The 19,305-nt window shown below is 29.9% G+C and overlaps 1 protein-coding gene across 1 annotated transcript; it reads left to right on the top strand.

The window, feature by feature from the left end:
* The first annotated feature begins 5,733 nt into the window (after positions 1-5,733).
* On the top strand, positions 5,734-18,872 carry LOC142317464 (uncharacterized). Its single transcript, XM_075354030.1, has 4 exons — positions 5,734-5,808; positions 10,472-10,606; positions 13,098-13,226; positions 17,443-18,872. The coding sequence occupies exons 1-4, from the start codon at positions 5,734-5,736 to the stop codon at positions 17,749-17,751; spliced, it is 648 nt and encodes a 215-aa protein (XP_075210145.1). The 3' UTR covers positions 17,752-18,872.
* The last annotated feature ends 433 nt before the right edge of the window (positions 18,873-19,305 follow it).

The following is a 19,305-nucleotide window of genomic DNA, read 5'->3' as shown; positions in this document are numbered from 1 at the left end:
TGATTAGACTATTGATATCTCAGCTCCGACTTTGATCTTGCACGGATCATCGCTATTCAAATCATTTAGATATCATTAGATATCATCGGTCATTTAGATATTGTATTTTCCCGATCCTAAGCTTATCTACTATGGTTTATTAAAGTATGAAAATAATTGAAGGTGATCAAATTAATTGCTCAGAATTACTGAGCTTTGAATTTTATGTTTCATTTGGATTCTTTTGAAATGGCTTTTTTAAGAAAATAGTCTAATGAATTCAATAGCAAACATCAAACATACTAATTGATTTATATATTACGCTTAGAAGAATGTTCATTTAGTATGTATTTGTTTTTTTATTAATTTAATTTATATATATATATATATATATATATATATATATATATATATATATATATATATATATATATATATATATTTTATATATATATATATATATATATATATATATATATATTTTATATATATATATATATATATATATATATATATATATATATATATATATATATATATATAGAGAGAGAGAGAGAGATTCAAAGTACATTTTAAGTACAAGGGGCTGCTGAGATGTAATGCACACTGGTACGTAATAGGAGAACAAAATATTGCAGAAAGCAGTAGATGCTGTTATCTGATAATTTCATTCCCCTGTTACTAAATTCCAAAACTTTGACTCGTGAACTTCCATTTACCATTAGTCGCTATTGTAATAGAGTTGAATTCATCTGATATTTTAGTGTGGAATATTTGTATATGTTCCTTTTCAATGTTGTGATGGTAGACAAAACTTGTGAACATGGAACAGTGGCGGTGTGGTTCACCAAATAAAAAAAATTCAAAACAACCCACGGTACTTACATATTAACGCCACCGCAGCTACAGCTTTATTTAAAAACAAGGTAGTCAATCGAATTTCGGTGAAAAATGGGCCGAAACGGATTCAAAACAGAATATAAATGGTTATTTATATTTATTTATTTATTTTATAAATATAATTTAACCAAACTTAACCCACGCTTGCTAACCTTGACTAATTAACACCGTAATAATTTGAGTATTTATTTAATAAAAATTCAGTAATTACAATTATTTATTATTTAAATAATCAAATTTTAACTTAGAATGTTTTTATTTTTGAAGATAATGTATATACCTGTAAAGAATATCTACAAATATGAAATTCTGTCTTCTAACAATATCAAACTAGAAAATGAAAGGGGTACCACAGAGGAAACTTTATGCTTGCTTTTACCACATCAACCGATTGAAGTTAATATTACACCTGATTGTGTAAGTATAATTTGATTTACGTTTGGTTTTTTTTTGCAATGTTATATGGGAAGTGTCACCATGTAGTTAACTGTAACATTAAATTGTTGAGTTTATGTTTTAGGAAAGTGAATCATTGCAAGGGAGAGAGGAGCCACTCTGTAATGGTTACGATACTTATAATGAAGTGACAGATCCTGTTGCGATTGAAGGGACCGAGTTTATTAAATATGAAGATCATGAAATTAAAAATTAAGCGGTAAGTTTTATCATGCAATTATTTTATAATGAAAGTGATGTATGAAGTTTATAATCACTCTCTCAAAGTGTATTCATCGAGCTACTTATATGAGTGAAACTTTATATATGCACTTACTGTTGATTCTTTAATTTGACTTCATTACATATTTTACCGTGTTTTGGTTATTTCTTTAATAATACTTGAATTTAAAATGTTGAACTTGCAATCATGGGAAGCATTACGCTTCTGATGCTTTACCAGATTGATCGATTGGGACTGCCACATTGGCCAAAAAGATAATGCTACTTTACTACATTAATGCGCCTGTAACATGTATTGGATTGTAGCTGCAAAACTTCATTAAAATTTACGCTTTGACAATGACTTGTGGAAGCATGTGCTTTATTCATCTGATTTGGCTCCTGTGATTACTTCCCTTCTCAAACCTGATGAAATGGCTCGCTAGACAAAGATCAATTTCAATGATGCTAAGGTGAGATAACAGCTTACATCACACAGTTCAAGAAAATCACATGATACTGAAAATATTCAAAAGTTGAAAAATCTGAGTAAATGTATCGAATTGTAAATGAACTAAGTTGAAAGTTTAAAGAACTTATTGCCAAATTTTCGGTTTTCTTTGTCAAGCTATAATTTTTCTGAACAACCCCTATATTTGTTTTAAGTTGACTTATAATTTCTCAGAATTAAATTTGTGATAACTGTTTCCTAATTTTTTTTTATCAGTGATTTAACAAATAATTTATACTTGTCATGTGTAAAACAATTAATTTTGCCTCGTAATTTATACCAGAAAAATTTCAGTGCATTATTATTTTTCATTACCTACAACCAAAAAAATAATATGTTAGTGGTACTGACATGTATCCGAGTGTATGAATGAATTACAAGGGACTGGTGGAAAGATTAAAAGAATTTCCACAAAATTTTGGGTTATCTTTGTCAGAACAAGAGTAGTAATATTCGTCGTAATATTGTAAAATGACTCTTAGAGATGCATTTGTCTAGTGGAGGTAAAACATTTATGAATTATCTCGTACAGCCTGAAAGTCTTTTTCTTTCAACCATTTTAAAATAATGTTATCTTTCAACTGTTTTAAAATAATTAAAATTTCTCACTTTTCTCTTACTGTGATTAACAGTAGATATGTAGATGAATCTTTTCAGCTATGAGTAAATTAAAAATCATGAAGAATTAGATTTTTATTTGATAAGTGAAAAATTATTTTTTGTGAAAATTAATTTACGGTATAAATATTTTAACATTTCTGACAACATAATAATTTTGGCTAGAGACATAAAGGTGAACATCAATATTCAAGATTTAGAAAATTGTTTAAACAAAATTGGTACATATTTCATACAATTAAACAACATAGTTTGCTAATAATAGAAACAAAATCCCAAAAATGAAAATTTCAGAAGGAGAATAGATAAAAAAAATCAAACATTTTAATATTTAAATATCAAAAAATTACATATTATGATTACCATTAATGTATATCACTCTCTATGAAAAAGGATGGTTGGTGGATTTGTTTTTTGTATGTGCTCACATTTTTATTTTAGCTGCTATTGGCGCAGAGAAAACCAATGGTGGAGGGTCAGCCGACTCTCCTGGCAGTCTATTGTCAGTTAATTTAGAGATTATTTAATTTAATTTCTTTGCATAGATTATTATTTTTTATATTTGTAATTTTATTTACTTATAAAATAAAAGGGTATTAGTTAATATTTAGCAGCAAAAAAAGAAAAGGATTCTTACAGGAGAATGGTATTTAACAGGAGAGAATGGTTGCCGTGCATCCAACCAGCAAACCACGTGGTCTACTCTACGCCAATAGCACCAGCTGGACTGCAAACTAACACAAACACACAAGGCTAATTGAACAAGGTAGCATCCCTAACTCAACTCCTTGTTATCAATATGGCTATTATATTTCTCTGAAAAAATATTAAATTCTATATCTACTCGCTCCTTAAGCCTATTTTAAATATAAAAACACTATAATGTTCAGAAAAATATTCTCAACAGACTAATATTTCTTTTCTTAAAATATTTCTGTAAGATACTTAATATTCTCACAGACATGAGCAAATGAATGCGTCAAGGGTTCAGGGAGCAACAATTGGGTGAGCAAAATGAGCCCTGCCCTGCTAGTTAGAAAAAGAAGGAAGTGGCTTATCAATTTACAAGGAACATTCACAATGAGAAAATCCTTATCAAAAAACACAAAATTAAGATACTATATAACCGTAGTTTTACCACAAGTTTTATAGTGCAGAAGACATACTTAGAAAAAATAAAAAAAGGAATTTTAAGAAACTCCACCACCCAAAACATCAATATAATATTTATAAATTAAGAATATGAGCAGACATTTACTAAAATCTGTTTAATACTATGAACTGTTGTATGATCTGTGACAAATGCACATTTCATTTTGTACAAAATTAACAATAAATTAAGCTCTAAAAAGAGATAGAGTAAAATGTATTTAAAATAAATTGTAAAATGAAATTATGGTTTTTGATAGAGAAATTATAATATGAGGTGTGTTCAAAATTAACGAGAATTTTTGTTTTTTGGAAAGAATTTTATTTATTCATATACATTAATGTTATCCCCTTCAAAATAGTCCCCATTAGATATACACTTATGCCAGTGCTTTTTCCAATGTGCAAAACATTTCTGGAACTCGATGTTTGGAATAGTGTTTAGTTCTTACAGCGATTCGCTTTTAATCTCATCTATGCTTGTGAAATGACATCCTTTTAAGGTTCTCTTTATTTTTGGGAATAGAAAAAGAAAGTCACATGGGGCTTGGGTATCATTACGTGTTACACTATATTCTCACCTTAAAGCTTGGTCGAGGGTACCGGCTTCAAGTTTTCATCCGAAAAAACAAAATGTGTAGTCTTTTCTTTGTAACAAAACCCTTCTATTGTGCATGTTTTTCTCAACGGAGAGCTTATTGCCATCTCTCCTTACATCAAGTTTTTAGGATTAATTTTTGATAGCCGTCTTACTTGGGTCAAACATATCAAAGAATTAAAAACAAAATGTTCCAAACTTTTAGATATGATATGCGAGTCCTTAGTAACACCAATTGGGTAGCCGATCGATCATCTATGATACGTTTTTACTATTCCTTTGTTTGTTCCTGTTCAGATTATGGTTTTGTCTCCTACTCTTCAGCTCGTCATATCGTGCTTAAAATGCTGGATGCTGTACATCATGCTTTCCTTCGGCTTGCCACAGGTGCATTTAGATCAAGCCCTGTTGCAAGCTTACTTGTAGACTGTGCTGAGCCATCACTTTAGGATAGACGGAACCAGCTTTTATTATCTTATTTTGATCGCCTCAAAGGACAGCGAAATCACCTGGCTTTTGACTCAGTCCTTAGAAATCCTAATTTAGGAAGATATGAGGACCATCCACATTGTACTGCTCCTGTAGGTGTCCGTGCCCGACATCTACTGCAGCATATAAATGTACACCATCATTCTTTCCAATGTATCCGTGCTCATATCCTCCGTGGGGAATAAATCTTATAAATTTTACGTTTGACCTTACGACATACAATAAACAATCAACACTACCTACAGTTTTCCAGCAAATGTTTCAGTGTGTTCTCCAAGATGAACTCAGACGTGGTGATGTACACTAATAGATTGAAACAGAACGATACCGTTGGTTGTGCGTTTGTTGTCAATGATAGAACTTATATGTTTGGTTTACCAGGTATTACAAGTGTGTTTACTGCTGAACTACACGCTATAAATAAGGCTCTAAATATCATTAACCCTAAGTACAGAAACATCCTTATTTGTAGTGACTCGTGTAGTGATCTCCAAGCCTTGGAAAACTTTTATTCCAGACGTCCTATCGTCATTGAAATGTACAACACAATCACCAAGTTGAATAATCGCAACACACAAGTAAGTTTCTGCTGGGTCTCTAGCTATGTTGGGATTCCTGTAATAAACATGCAGATTCCTATGCCAAAGACGTATGTAATCAACCTCCTTTCACCACTTGTGTTGCTACTTCTGATTTTATTAATCATGTAAAACAATCCGTATGAGGAAAGTGGCAAGGTGACTGGACGGCTACCGTTGATAATAAACTCTGTCACATTAAAGATTCTGTTTTACCATGGGACTCCTCATGCAGAAAAACTCGTCATTTGGAAATGGTCCTCTGTAGATTGGAAATAGGAAATACGAGAGTCACACATGAGTACCTGATGTCAGCAGGACATGCACCCGTATGTGCACGATGCAATTGCCACATGACTGTGCGCCACATACTCATAGATTGCATATGTTATGCGGCGTTGCATCGTAAATTTTAACTACTCAGAAACATAGGTGGTGTCTTGAGCAACGGTAATGAAGTTTTAAACCGGATGTTTCTGTTTTCGCATAGCGCTGGGTTAATACAAAAAATTTAATATTGTTACATATAAGTTTTGTTTTTTATTTTAATCTTTGTGGTTTTGTGTTTTTGATTCTGTTATCCGAGTAGGGAGCCTTTTACATTCCCTATCAAACTTTGTTAAATTTTATGTAGTTTTTTATTACTTATGCTTTTTTATTTTTAATTAATGTATTCTATTTTTAAGACTGTCTGTGATATTAGTTGTAAGGTTTTAGTGATATTAGATGCAAGTCTTTAATGATATTACTTTTAAGTTTTATTTCATTTTTGTTATTTTAGTTTTCTTTTTAGTCATTCTGTTATCCGAGAATGGGCGCTTTACAACCATATTGGACTTCATTAAAGTCTATTTACTTTTGGATTTATTTTAGTTTTTATCTGTGATATTAGTTGTAAGTTTTATTTATCTTTTAGACTACTCCTAGTTTCTTTTATTTTTTTATTTAAAAAAATCTGGGCGATGATTATGCCATAGGCGTTTTTCACCCCCAAAAAGAAATCATTATAGTGTTGTTTTTGACTAAACATTGACTAACAAGCAATGAAGTGTGAACAGGCACATTATTATGGTGCAAAAGCCATGAATTGTGTTGCCACAAATCCGGGCTTTTTTTCAGATTGCATCACACAAACAATGTTAGACTTGTAGGTAATACTCCTTATTGATTGTCTGACCTTCTGGTAAGAACTGATGCTCATGGCGTTAAAATCAAAGAACACTTCACCTTCAACCGTACTTGTCGAGCCTTTTTCGGTCTTGGTGGTTCAGAATGTCTCTACTGGAACAATTCCTTAGTTTCAATATCATATCCATAAACCCGTGTTTCATCACCTGTAATGACTCACTTCAGTAGGTCTGCATCGTTGTTGACTTTATTTAGCGACTCCTCAGCAACTTCCATTCGCCGCTGTTTTTGTTCGAAATTCAACACTTCTGGAACAAATTTTGGTGTCGCATGTTTCATATCCAAAACATCCTAAAAAATTTCACGGCATGAGTCTATTGATATCCCAACATCAACAGCGATTTCTCAGATTTTGATTCGGTGACCACTCGTAATTCATTTCTTTCACTTTTTCCACGTTATCGTTAGTTGATGTGCTGGAGTGCTCGTCGTCTTCAATGTCTTCAAGACCTTAGAAATGCTTATACCACTCGTAAACCCTTGCTTTACTCATAGCAGACTCACCAAAAGCAATATTTAACATTTTTAAAACATCGCTACACTTTATTCCATTCTTGTAGCAAAATTTAATACAAATTCTCTGATACATTATTTATACAAGAAAAAATCACCGATCGTACCAAAACATGTGTTATCCTTTTGACAGCTGACAACAGACAAAACATCCAATATGACTAAAAATGTACAAATACTCTTCAGACATGTTTACCAGTACAGCAAAAAAATCCTGAGAATCAGACTAATACAACCTGAAAAATTTCAAAATTCTCTTTTTTTGAACACGCTTCATATGGCCCACTTTTTTGAATTTTTTTTTCTTTTGGTATACAAAAGATATTTGAAGGTAAAATCATAAAAAATGAATTTATACGTTTAAGAATTTAATACAGTACTTAGAACAAAGTAATGGTATGTGATAACAGAATGATTCAGAAATAAACATTAGATTTAATATTGTAAATATTTTATGTGAAATGGGTGAGAGCAGATTGGAAGGACAGATGATGTCGATGGTAGGCTGCATCATGAATAGCTGGAAGATGAGTTCGGTTTTTTAGAAACTATTTCTTGATAATAGAAACTTTCCTGCTACTGTGCCTCACCTGGAACTGCATTAAATCACCCAAAAAGAAAAAACAATATGCCAAAAAGTTTAATAAAAATATAATTTTTCTTTACTAGTCTATAAATAAACTTGTTAATTTTACATTGCGATGATTACGTTAATTTTGAAATCATTATTACTTCTTCATCTTATAAGTTTTATTAAAATTGAATTTAGTGGCTTAATCATTAAGAATTTTATTATGACAAAATGACGTATAATTTGTTAAAATATAATTTCAAACGACTAAATTAAGGCAGAAACTACATGCCGTTGCAGTTAGAGAAATTTTTGATGATCGACAAAATAAATTATTTACTTTCATAATTTATGAGTAAGTTGCAATTAAAAATCAAGCCTGAGAGTGATTTATTGATTAAATGTGTTTTCATTTCGGTGAGCTTTATTCTCTTAAGACTTACTTATTCATTAATAATAATTGATTTTTATACAGAGTGAAAATCGTAATACTCAAGCAAAGTTTTTAAAATTCTGTATGAGAGTATCAGCGACTATAAATATTACTTACTGACAATGAAATTGGAAATGTCACTTCTATCCCAAAAAACTAAAACATTTTCCCTTGAAAATTAAAATAGATCATTTCTCTTTTTGCTAGATGCATTACCCACCAGGATACACTTCACCTGTTATATGAGGTAATTTACAAGGCTTTAATATTCTGTTGGTCTTCAAGATAGATAATTATTTATGTATGGTAATTCAATTAAATTCATTAACTTCATTGTAGAACTAATCCTCTAAATATGATAATAAAATAAATAAAAAAATCTGTAGAATAAAGAAATGATTACTGAATACCAGAAAAGTTTTTCTAGTCCTTTGAAATGTTTTCTTTGAACTTGAAACCCGTATGGACATATTTTTTTTTAATAAGAACCAGTCTATTTTCCCTATAACTATCTTCTCTTTCCTAAGAGTTGCTGGACACTCTTAAATGCTGCTTAAATGTATATTAATTAAGGGTTTTTACATATTGTGTTGCATATTTTATGTACTGTAATAAGTTAAATTAAAAACTCACCGACACTATGTTGCCTCCAATTTTATATGATGAAAATGAAGATTCTGTTTTTGATTAAAGTTTGTTATAAAAGTCCTCCATAACAGCACTCCTTTCAACATTGCTGAATCAACCGAATTATTATTAAATTATTACAAAATTATATTAAATAACAACAAAAAACAAATCTACAATTTGTTTTTATGTCATATCTACAATTATGTCATTAAACAAATTCTTTGTTTAATGACATAATAGTACACACGCAATTTAATCCACAAGTACGCACAAAGAAATTAGAAAATTTATATTTATGCTTGTTGTTAAAATACAAGAAGTCTGAATTAATTGATTAACATGTTCTTTACGGTTCTTGGCCCTGAGGTCAAGAAAATTTAATTTACTAGTGACAGGTGTAATTCTTGGTATAACTTAATCAAAAGCGGGGCTGTTTTATTTGTTTGTTATATGTGTTCCCAAACAATAATAGGCATACAGTGTTAATTTTTCTTAATTTTATTGATATTGTGTTCTTGACCCTGGGGTCAATAGCCGTTTCTTTGTATATCATATTCTTGTGCGTAGCGCCAAAACCCAATTTTATGTTATGAAGTTATATATTTATAGCGGCTGTTGCTCTCAGACAAAAACACACAGACATGATCATTCATGCATGTCAGAAGACTATAATATTTCATGGCTCTTACGTCTTGCGTTATATATGGTCATTGAATACAGACATGTTGATTCTTGTCAGATCGTTCGATCAATAATTTTGGTGTTGCAATGCTGCTCCTCAGTTTGCGTGTAACCAACCATTAAAGTAGTTAGTTAGTGATGTTTGTTCTTTAGATTAAATAAGATTATGTCTTCATGAGGAATTATGAACCTGAAAGTGAATTTAGCACTGATAGTAGTGATACAAGTAACAAAATAATGATTATTATTGACATTTTTCTAATTTGATTTTTAAATGTATTTACCAGTTTATTCTTAATAAAAGTGTGTTGTCAAAAAAAATTTCTAATGAAAACTAATGACGATTTTTTGTTTATCGATAAAGTACTGTATAATAAAGAAAGGTTTTTACAAGAATATGTTGTAATTTTTTTTTCTGGAAATAAATAAAAATAAAATATTTCAAAAACGTTTTACTGCCTCTAACCACTGTTCTTGTTGCCGGAGTCAAGAACGGGCAAGATAAATAAATACTTCATGTAGTGTACAGCATAGTATAGTAAACGGCGTAGCTACAAAAGATTGATGTAGACACCAATAGAACACAATGTAGAAGTGTGCGTTCTTGACGATGGGAACAACTGTATGGAACATGTTAAGACATCTAAGTCTAGGTTTGTTGTGATTTAATGTAATAATTTTCCTGGGAAGTAAGGATCTCATAAGCGCAAGGATATTGTTCTATATTACCGTCTATATGAGCTATTGCCTCAGCCTCGAAAATAAAGTCACAGCTTTATCAAAAACAAAGCTCACAGATATAATGAATGTTCGTGGAATATAGGCCTAGCTCAACTCAAGGAGTCTAGTTTGAAGATATTACACTTGATTGTGTAAGTATAATTTTATTTACTTTTGGGTTTTTTTTTGTCATGTCATATGGGAAATTTCACCATATCGTTAACTGTAACATTAAATTGTTGATTTTATGTTTTAGGAAAGTGAATCGTTGCAAGGGAGAGAGGAGCCACTCGGTAACGGTTACGATACTTATAATGAAGTGACAGATCCTGTTGCGATTGAAGGGACAGAGTTTATTAAATATGAAGATCATGAAATTAAAAATGAAGCGGTAAGTTTTATCATGCAATTATTTTATAATGAAAGTGATGTATGAAGTTTATGCTCGCTCTCTCAAAGTGTATTCATCGAGCTACTTATATGAGTGAAACTTTATGTATGCACTTACTGTTGATTCTTTAATTTGACTTCATTACATATTTTACCGTGTTTTGGTTATTTCTTTAATAATACTTGAATTCAAAATGTTGAACTTGCAATCATGGGAAGCATTACGCTTCTGATGCTTTACCAGATTGATCGATTGGGACTGCCACATTGGCCAAAAAGATAATGCTACTTTACTACATTAATGCGCCTGTAACATGTATTGGATTGTAGCTGCAAAACTTCATTAAAATTTACGCTTTGACAATGACTTGTGGAAGCATGTGCTTTATTCATCTGATTTGGCTCCTGTGATTACTTCCCTTCCCAAACCTGATGAAATGGCTCGCTAGACAAAGATCAATTTCAATGATGCTAAGGTGAGATAACAGCTTACATCACACAGTTCAAAAAAATCACATGATACTGAAAATATTCAAAAGTTGAAAAATCTGAGTAAATGTATCGAATTGTAAATGAACTAAGTTGAAAGTTTAAAGAACTTATTGCCAAATTTTCGGTTTTCTTTGCCAAGTTATGATTTATCTGAACAACCCCTATATTTGTTTTAAGTTGACTTATAATTTCTCAGAATTAAATTTGTGATAACGTGTTTGCTGTTTTTTTTTTTTTTTTGCCGGCACATCACGTGGACCACTCGGTTACAGTAGCAGCATCTGGATTGGCAACTAACATGAACACATGTAAGAGTAAATGAACAAGATAGTAAACATTATATTTCTCTTAAAAACTATTATATTTCTCTTACATTATTCACTATATTTCTCTTATTAAATTCTATATGTACTTGCTCCTTAAGGCTATTTTAAATAGAATTTTATTTTTAAAGTATGTATTTTGACTAATTATGACATAATATGTCATTTAAAACCATTTTTTTTTGCATGCAAGATATATATTATTTCACACTTAGAAATATTGAGCAATTTATATACAAATTTTCTGTCACACGTGTGTATAAGATATTTACGCAGTTATCTGAATAATTTTATTTGCACGCAAGTTTTTTCCATAATTATACATTTATATACTGATATATTTATAGAATTTCACTATGTAATAAGAAATATAATGCTCAGAGTCCGACTTCATAGAACACTGTAAATAAACACTTCGCCATTACACCAGGTCAGCTTTTTATTTTATTTTTTGTTTAGCCTTCGGAACAACCGTCAGGATTACATCAGAGGATGATATGTATGTGTGTAAATAAAGTGTAGTCTTGTACACTCTTAGGTCGCACATTTCTGAAATGTGTGGTTAATTGAAACCAAACCGCCATAGAACATCGGTATCCACGATGTAGTCTTCAAATCCATATAAAAGTAACTGCCTTTACTAGAATTTGAACCTTAGAACTCAACTTCGAAATCAACCGATTTGCAAAAGACATGTTTACCACTAGACCAACCTGATGGGTTGCAGCAGATCGGCTGATTACGATCAAATACATATGAAAATCCCTCGCTTCATACTGTATTTAACCTTACAACTAGCGTTATCTGTCATTGTAGAATACTATTAAAGAAAAAAAAAAAGTAAAACAACGGAATATTATGGTAGAGAATGAATTATAACCAGACAAAAAGTTTATATTGGAATATTCCGTCGATGACTGGTAAGGGGTTAATAATAGTGATAATAAGTACACCAGAAAAAAATACTTCGAAAATTACATTTTTTTATACGTATATTTGGTAAATGAAAATCAAGAATATTTATAATAATACATTGTTGCAATTCCTTTACAAAAATTTCTATATTATGATGAATATCAAATTTTAGTCAAGCATGGTGTTATTCTTGTGCTATAAAATTCCATTTCCGTGTTCCATGCAAAAGCATCAATCTTGTGTGGCTGTTTAAAAAATAAATAAATATTATTTAGACTCAAATTCATTTATTAAATGTTGTATTACTAAATTTATATTTTTATTATCCCGTATAAGATTAGAATTCAAAATACGGTAACTGTGGTAAATGATAATTATCACGATAAAAAATTTCACTGTAAGCAAAATTAACACTGATGTCGGTAAGATTGGAAAAAACAAAACCAGGAAAATTACCGCAGCAGTTTAACAAATTATTTGAATATAAAAGATTTCAATTTATAGAATAATCCATAAGGTGAGTAGCAGCATTTTTAACATTTAAATTTGGATGATAATATTTAACAAAAGAAATGTATTTGAATGTATTTGAACCTGGTTTATTAAAGTCATCTAATATTAATAATAATTTAACTGTGGCTGTACTGTTAATGTGTGTGGTGAGTGAATTGGAGATACAATTTATTTTTATGTTATAAATTATACAAAAAATCATAAACATATTTACTTTGTAGCGAAACTTTTTTTTGTTTTTTATTACAGCAAGTAGATTTAGTACAACTGAAAGAGGAACCGCTGGATGTTATTAATAGTGATACTGAAAAAGATCCTTTAGCAGTTGAAAAGACCGACTTAATTAAATCAGAAAATTTAAAAGTCGAAAATGAAGGGGTAAGGGTATTATATTTTGCATACAGTGGAACATTTTACCCAGATGGACCTTTGCAAGGCCAAATCTGGATAATTGGAAAAGATAATTTAAGAAATGTCTATCTTATATACTGGATATGCCATTCTAATATTTAATTGGTAACACGTTTAGTTAAAAAAATGTATATAAAGAAATAAAGTATATCAGTAAAATTAAAATTAAATTTTGAATACATGTGCAGTGTAAGAAAAAAAACAGTAACAGTGTAAAAAAATGCAGTGTGTAGAAATTATCATTAATAATTAGTTTAACAAAGGACAAAATACAAATATATATATATACACAGTCAAATTCCTATACTCGAATACCTATAACTCGAAATATTTATTTTAATTCCCTGCCAAATTGTATTACGTTATACAAAAATGCAATTCCTTTAACTCTAACAAAAATCCTATAAGTCAAAATAAAAAATTTGATTAGTTTATTACAAAAAAGTAAAGTTTTAACATTAGGCATATAATACTGATCCTATTTTCAGTTCAGAAACATGAAACAAGCACGATTCACTTCTGTTACTATGCGATAAAAAAAAAGAAGGAAGAATCATCATACAGTAAAGAGGGAAGTGAAATCTTATACATCAGGCATCAGTATTCACCGGAACTCGTTTGTCATAAGACAGTTCTATAAAGGACATTAAACAACACGGTCAGTGTGTCTTTATAATCGTCTCAGCTCATATGCGTAGTTTTTGTATGTCTGTTTAGGTTTGTTTGCTACTGTAAACAAGGGTGTTCTTATCCTGTTTTAGAGAGGTTTAAAAACAGTCACGATCGAAATTTACCTATCAGTGGATCAAATTTACACGAGAAAGTCTATTACTTTGTGAGACGGTTCAATCGTATGGATTTCAAAGCTAGTATTGGTTGCCTTAATAAGTTTAGTTAGACGTGGAATAATTTTTAAAAATGTTCATAGTGCCAGTGTAAATGAAGAAGTTTGTAATAAGCTGAATTACAAAAAACCTTTGTTTTAAAAAAGCTGAATTTAAAAACCCATAACCGGTTATTTTGTCAGAATGTGAACAAACTAGCAGTGAAAAATCTTTGTTCTAGCAACAATAATGGTGATGATCATGACTGGGAGTCTGTTACCGATGTTTTGCAAGTAACCGGCGACGTAACTTTTCGGGATTATGTTTCTATAGATGAAGATTTGATAGTAGCCGAATACCCTACTGATGATTTTTGTAATCAATACTGTTAACGCAAAGGCAAATGAGAATGACACCATAGAGACCGATTCAGATAACAACAATAATGAATTACCCTGCGTACCGATCCCAACTTTAATGGGAGTTACTGATTGTGTTGATTCTGTTTGATAATTCGTCGAGTCAAAAGGTGATGTACCAGAATTGGTTTTTTCCACTGTGGCAGATATAGAAAAATGGTTGACTGCACTCCATCAGAATAAATGTTAAACATCATTCAATAATTTTTTTAATCAATTTTAAAAAATTCAGTTTTTTTTTTTACAAAAGAGCCAATTCTTCACTTTTCATTTTATTTTTTAAAACTTTATTATTGTTTTTATTTTAAAAACTTTTAAAATTGAACTGTGTTTTATATACAACAACGGTATGTTTTACTATTTATATTAAGTTATACCCTTTTGTATTTTTCATTCATTAATGATTTTTGTGTAATAAATTGATTATCATTGAGTATTTATAATGCTGAATTATGTTGTGTAATAATATTGCTGTGATATAATAGACTGTATGGAAAAAGTGCAATATTTTCTTAAATAGTGCTGCACGTTTTATGTCAGTGAATTTACAGTGGAGTAGTAATTTCATAACATGTGTGTTTCTGTAACTCAAATTTCCTGTAAGTCGAATTTTTTTTTATTCCCTTGAATATTCGAGTTATAGAAATTCCACTGTATATGTTTTTGCTAAATGAATTGCAAAAAGTTGGTTAAGAAATCCAGTAAAATAAAAATTGATAAAAAAAGTCCTTTTGAAGCAAAGCTTTAATTTTTTCAATTAATGTATTAGTTTTTTTTTTTTTAATTCCGTAGTCTGAATTTAAGTAGTCCAGTTGTTGGACATCTGGATAATTGATGCTCCACTATATTACCTTATCATTATTATTAATTGATTTGTAAATTTTGGATTTCATACAGTTTAACTTCTTAAAAATAAATATAAATATTGTTATTTCTGTGTTTGTCATAAAAAAAAAAATTGTTTTTAATTCTGTTTAATTAATATCGACTTATTAAACTGTGTGTGAATGATAAACGGTCAATATGGTCGGGCAAAGGTGTTATTTTGAAACTTAATTGATGACTGAAATGTGGGTAATTTTAACCTCTTTTACATTTTAATAAGCTCTGGATGATTTGTTGTTAATTGTATCGGGTTTTCGTATTTGAATATTTATCAGGTAAGCAATTTAAAACAGACCCGGTACAGACTAAACATGTTTGTGATGTAAAATTTTATTAATGAAATGAAAATAAAATAAAATTTAATTCTGTATTTACATTAGAAAAATTTAACATATTATATTTTTACAAAAGATATTCGAAGTTAGCACCCTGTGCAGTTGATGCAGCAATGCTGAAGTAATCGTACTGAGAGTCATCTGACGCAAAATGTTCTCAGTTACTTTAGTTTTTTGTTGTGAATGTTTGCCTTCACTTATTTCTGGTGTAGGACTTCAATTTATAACTAATCCTTCAAATAACCTAAGAAAGAAATTGCAACTAGACAAATCTGGGGAACACAGATGCTACTGTCCTCTGGTGACAGTAAAGGCTGCACGAATGTATGCCGAAGAGTTGTTTATGTGCAACACATTGTTTCTTCGTCTTTATGAAAGAAGCCATTTTTTCCCCCATAATCTGTTAATAAGGTATAGAATTGTTTGAAAATTGTACAGAACACTTTTATATTGACGGTACAGTAAAAATAAAAATGGCCCCCCTATACAATTACCAGAAACAGCAAGAGTTTCATTCACCAACCTTGATAAATGAAACCACGCCTCATCTGACAAAAAATATATTGTCGAGTCTATCTGTCCATCGACAATGTTTTTGAGAAGCTGAATCGCATTAAGTTATTTCAGTTTGTTCTCATATGTTGTTGCACGATACGGTTTCAAATTTAAACAGTGAAGAATCTTAAGGCAAAATAAGTGTTTTACATCGCTTTATTTTGATCACTGTTTTATAAATTTTTTGGTCGACAAATCCTTCTTCGAATATTGGTGGCTATGGCCTCTGGAGTAATAACAGAAGGTCATCTATTTCGTTGTGCAATTTGAAATCGGCCTCGTATGCCTTTTTCTAACTGAATCGTGTAAGCTACTCTTTGCTGGGATTCTATCATTCACAAATTTTTCAGCGAATATTTAATGCCTTCCTGGATAGGATTTGAGAACAGTAATTAGCTTCCAAAACAAGAACCCATTCCTTGATCTATTAAGGGCATTGTTAGAAAAAACTACTCACAGAGTGAAACTTGTTGCACACTGAACTGTGAATAGTTTACAACTGGCAGCAGTAGATTAGATTAGTAACATTCACAACCAATAATGATGCTAATAGAAGTGTTAAAGGTGATGTTCAAACAACTGCAGTTCAAGCTCTCTGTTCGGTTTTTAAGTTTATCACCCTATGTGTGTAAGTATATATATTAGCGCTTTTGCGATGCACACCGCTTCATCAGATGCATTAAAAACTTTTTTTTTAAAATTTGTAACTTTAAAAAATATTTAATACATTGATGAAAAGATGCACACCACAAAAGTGCCAATTGTAAGAATTTGAAAAAAAGCAAGCAGTAAGAGATGTTTTCATTTTATTTATTATAAATTTATTGTTTGGCTTGTCTGCACATGTGTGTTCTGCTGAATCTGAGAGTATACTGAACAAATCTTGGGGATATATCCTGTCATTTGAGGCTGTGTTATAAGATATTACAATGCCAGATTTCCTAAATAGAGGCCATTATGTTTTGGGTACCTTTAGCACAGACATCCTGTATATAAAATTTTATATATGTAAAATGTGTGGGTTTGTAGATCTGATTTAACATGAATATAGAAGTAATAAATATATTGACCTGTTATAAATTTATTAAATAGTTTTGTTGTAATCTATATATTTTTATATTAATTCATAATTACCTTTTAATTATTAGTTATTTTTAATTTACAGGCTACTGTCGATAAAGGAACCGTCAAGGGAATTACCAAGAATTGTATTACTTATAAGAGAAGCGTAAATAATTCGGTATATGATGGAATTATAAAAGAAAAATTCAGTGAATGTACGTGTGCGTACAGTGATGTTACGATAGAAACTTTAGTTGAAAATACAAGTAGTGAAAACAAGTTACCTGTGCAGAAAGAAAAAAAATTGGTTTGTGAATATTGCAATAAAAGATTCACATGTAATTGTTTAAAGAGACACATTAGCTTTCATGCTAATGTGAAAAAAAAATTGTCAAAAGTCTGTTATTCATGATAATGATATAAAAACGCGCCTTATTACCCATAATGAAGAGAAAAATTATGTTTGCAATTTTTGTCAAAAGTAGTTTTTAAATATAATTACTTTTTAAAGAGGCATCTTAATACACATACAAAAGAGGAAAATTATGTTTGCAACTTCTGTCAAAAGTCATTTAATATTAAATACAATTTACAAAAACATATTTTTAATGTTCATATAAATGAGGGAAATTATGTTTGCAACTTTTGTCAAAAGTCATTTGTTAGTAAATCTGTTTTATATTCATAAAAAAGTGAAAAATTATGTTTGTAAGTTTTGTTAGAAATCGTTTAATGAAAAATGTAATTACATTTAAACAATGTAATAATTAAATTGATGTAATTAATGTAATGTAATAATGAACAATTATATTTAAATATTCATACTGAGCAAAATTATTTTGTACTTTTATCAAAAGATTTTAATCAGAGTTAAGTTTAAAAAGGCATCTTAATTGTATCCTTATTAGAGAATCCGTATGGTCTTCAAAAATCTTATATAAGAAATTTGATTAAGAAAAAAATTAATAGCATTTTTTCAAGTGTGCATAATTTAAAACAGGTATAATAAAATTTATCCAATGCATATAATTTATTTAACATTATATTTTTCTCCATTTTGTATGTTACAACTTAGGTGTGGAGGTACCTTGTATGCCTCAAACACAGATTTATATATTACTGTAGTTTATAATATGCGGGTGATGTATGAACATTTTAAGCCCAGAACCAGTTCCAATTGGATAATTTGGTAGATGCTGAGGAATTCCACTAGCTCAGAAAAAGCAGTGTAAAAAAATGCGTATAAAGCTTACAAGAGAGACTTGTTATAAAAATCACAACTTTCATGTTTTTCATGAACATTGTTTTTTTAAATGCATTTTGATAAATAACACTGCTCATGAACGAATATAAAATTCTATAAAACCTGAAAGTTTACTTCTCATCACACGTCTTACATTTTAGGTAAATCCTAAATATTAAGTAGATTAAACAATAGTTTATATATATTTATATCTATTTTAAGAATTGTATTATCGATTAATTTTCAAATAGACATTCTAAGATATTTATTTTTTTATCTAATAAATAAATTTCCACAGAAAACAGGTTGCTTCTTTATTTAAAATGTATCATTCATTTTCGTAAAAACAAATCGATTGTATTATTGTATAACCGGATGCAAGTTTATTATTTATCTTTACTAATTATGATGATTAAAACTAAAGCTACCCACTTCATCCAACTTACATAGTGGGACTGTGTGACTACATCCAGGTTTTGGGTTTGAATCTCAAGTTGGTTTTGAATTTTTTAATACATTACATAAATAAATTATTTGTAAGTACATGTAATTATTGGTTATCCTGTTGGATTTTAAATAAAAGATAAAATTGATTTATCAATATCTTTTAACTTTTCTATCTTTAATGGTCTATTAATTATTATTGTGTATGTTTGTACACAGCCTATACTCCTTATTCTTTTTTTTTCATTATCAGTGACGGGTAGGACTGCAGCACCTCCT

The sequence above is a fragment of the Lycorma delicatula genome, chromosome 1 (genome assembly GCF_047948215.1).
Source record: "Lycorma delicatula isolate Av1 chromosome 1, ASM4794821v1, whole genome shotgun sequence".
NCBI lineage: Eukaryota > Metazoa > Arthropoda > Insecta > Hemiptera > Fulgoridae > Lycorma > Lycorma delicatula.
This window is presented reverse-complemented; position numbering and strand designations above follow the sequence as displayed.

Excerpts from the sequence above, each read along its gene's own strand:
- LOC142317464 (XM_075354030.1), top strand. The coding sequence starts at position 5,734 with ATGGTCCTCTGTAGATTGGAAATAGGAAATACGAGAGTCACACATGAG. Across the intron at positions 10,607-13,097 it reads ATGAAATTAAAAATGAAGCG|CAAGTAGATTTAGTACAACT; the intron begins GTAAGTTTTATC and ends TTTTTATTACAG. Across the intron at positions 13,227-17,442 it reads TAAAAGTCGAAAATGAAGGG|GCTACTGTCGATAAAGGAAC; the intron begins GTAAGGGTATTA and ends TTTAATTTACAG.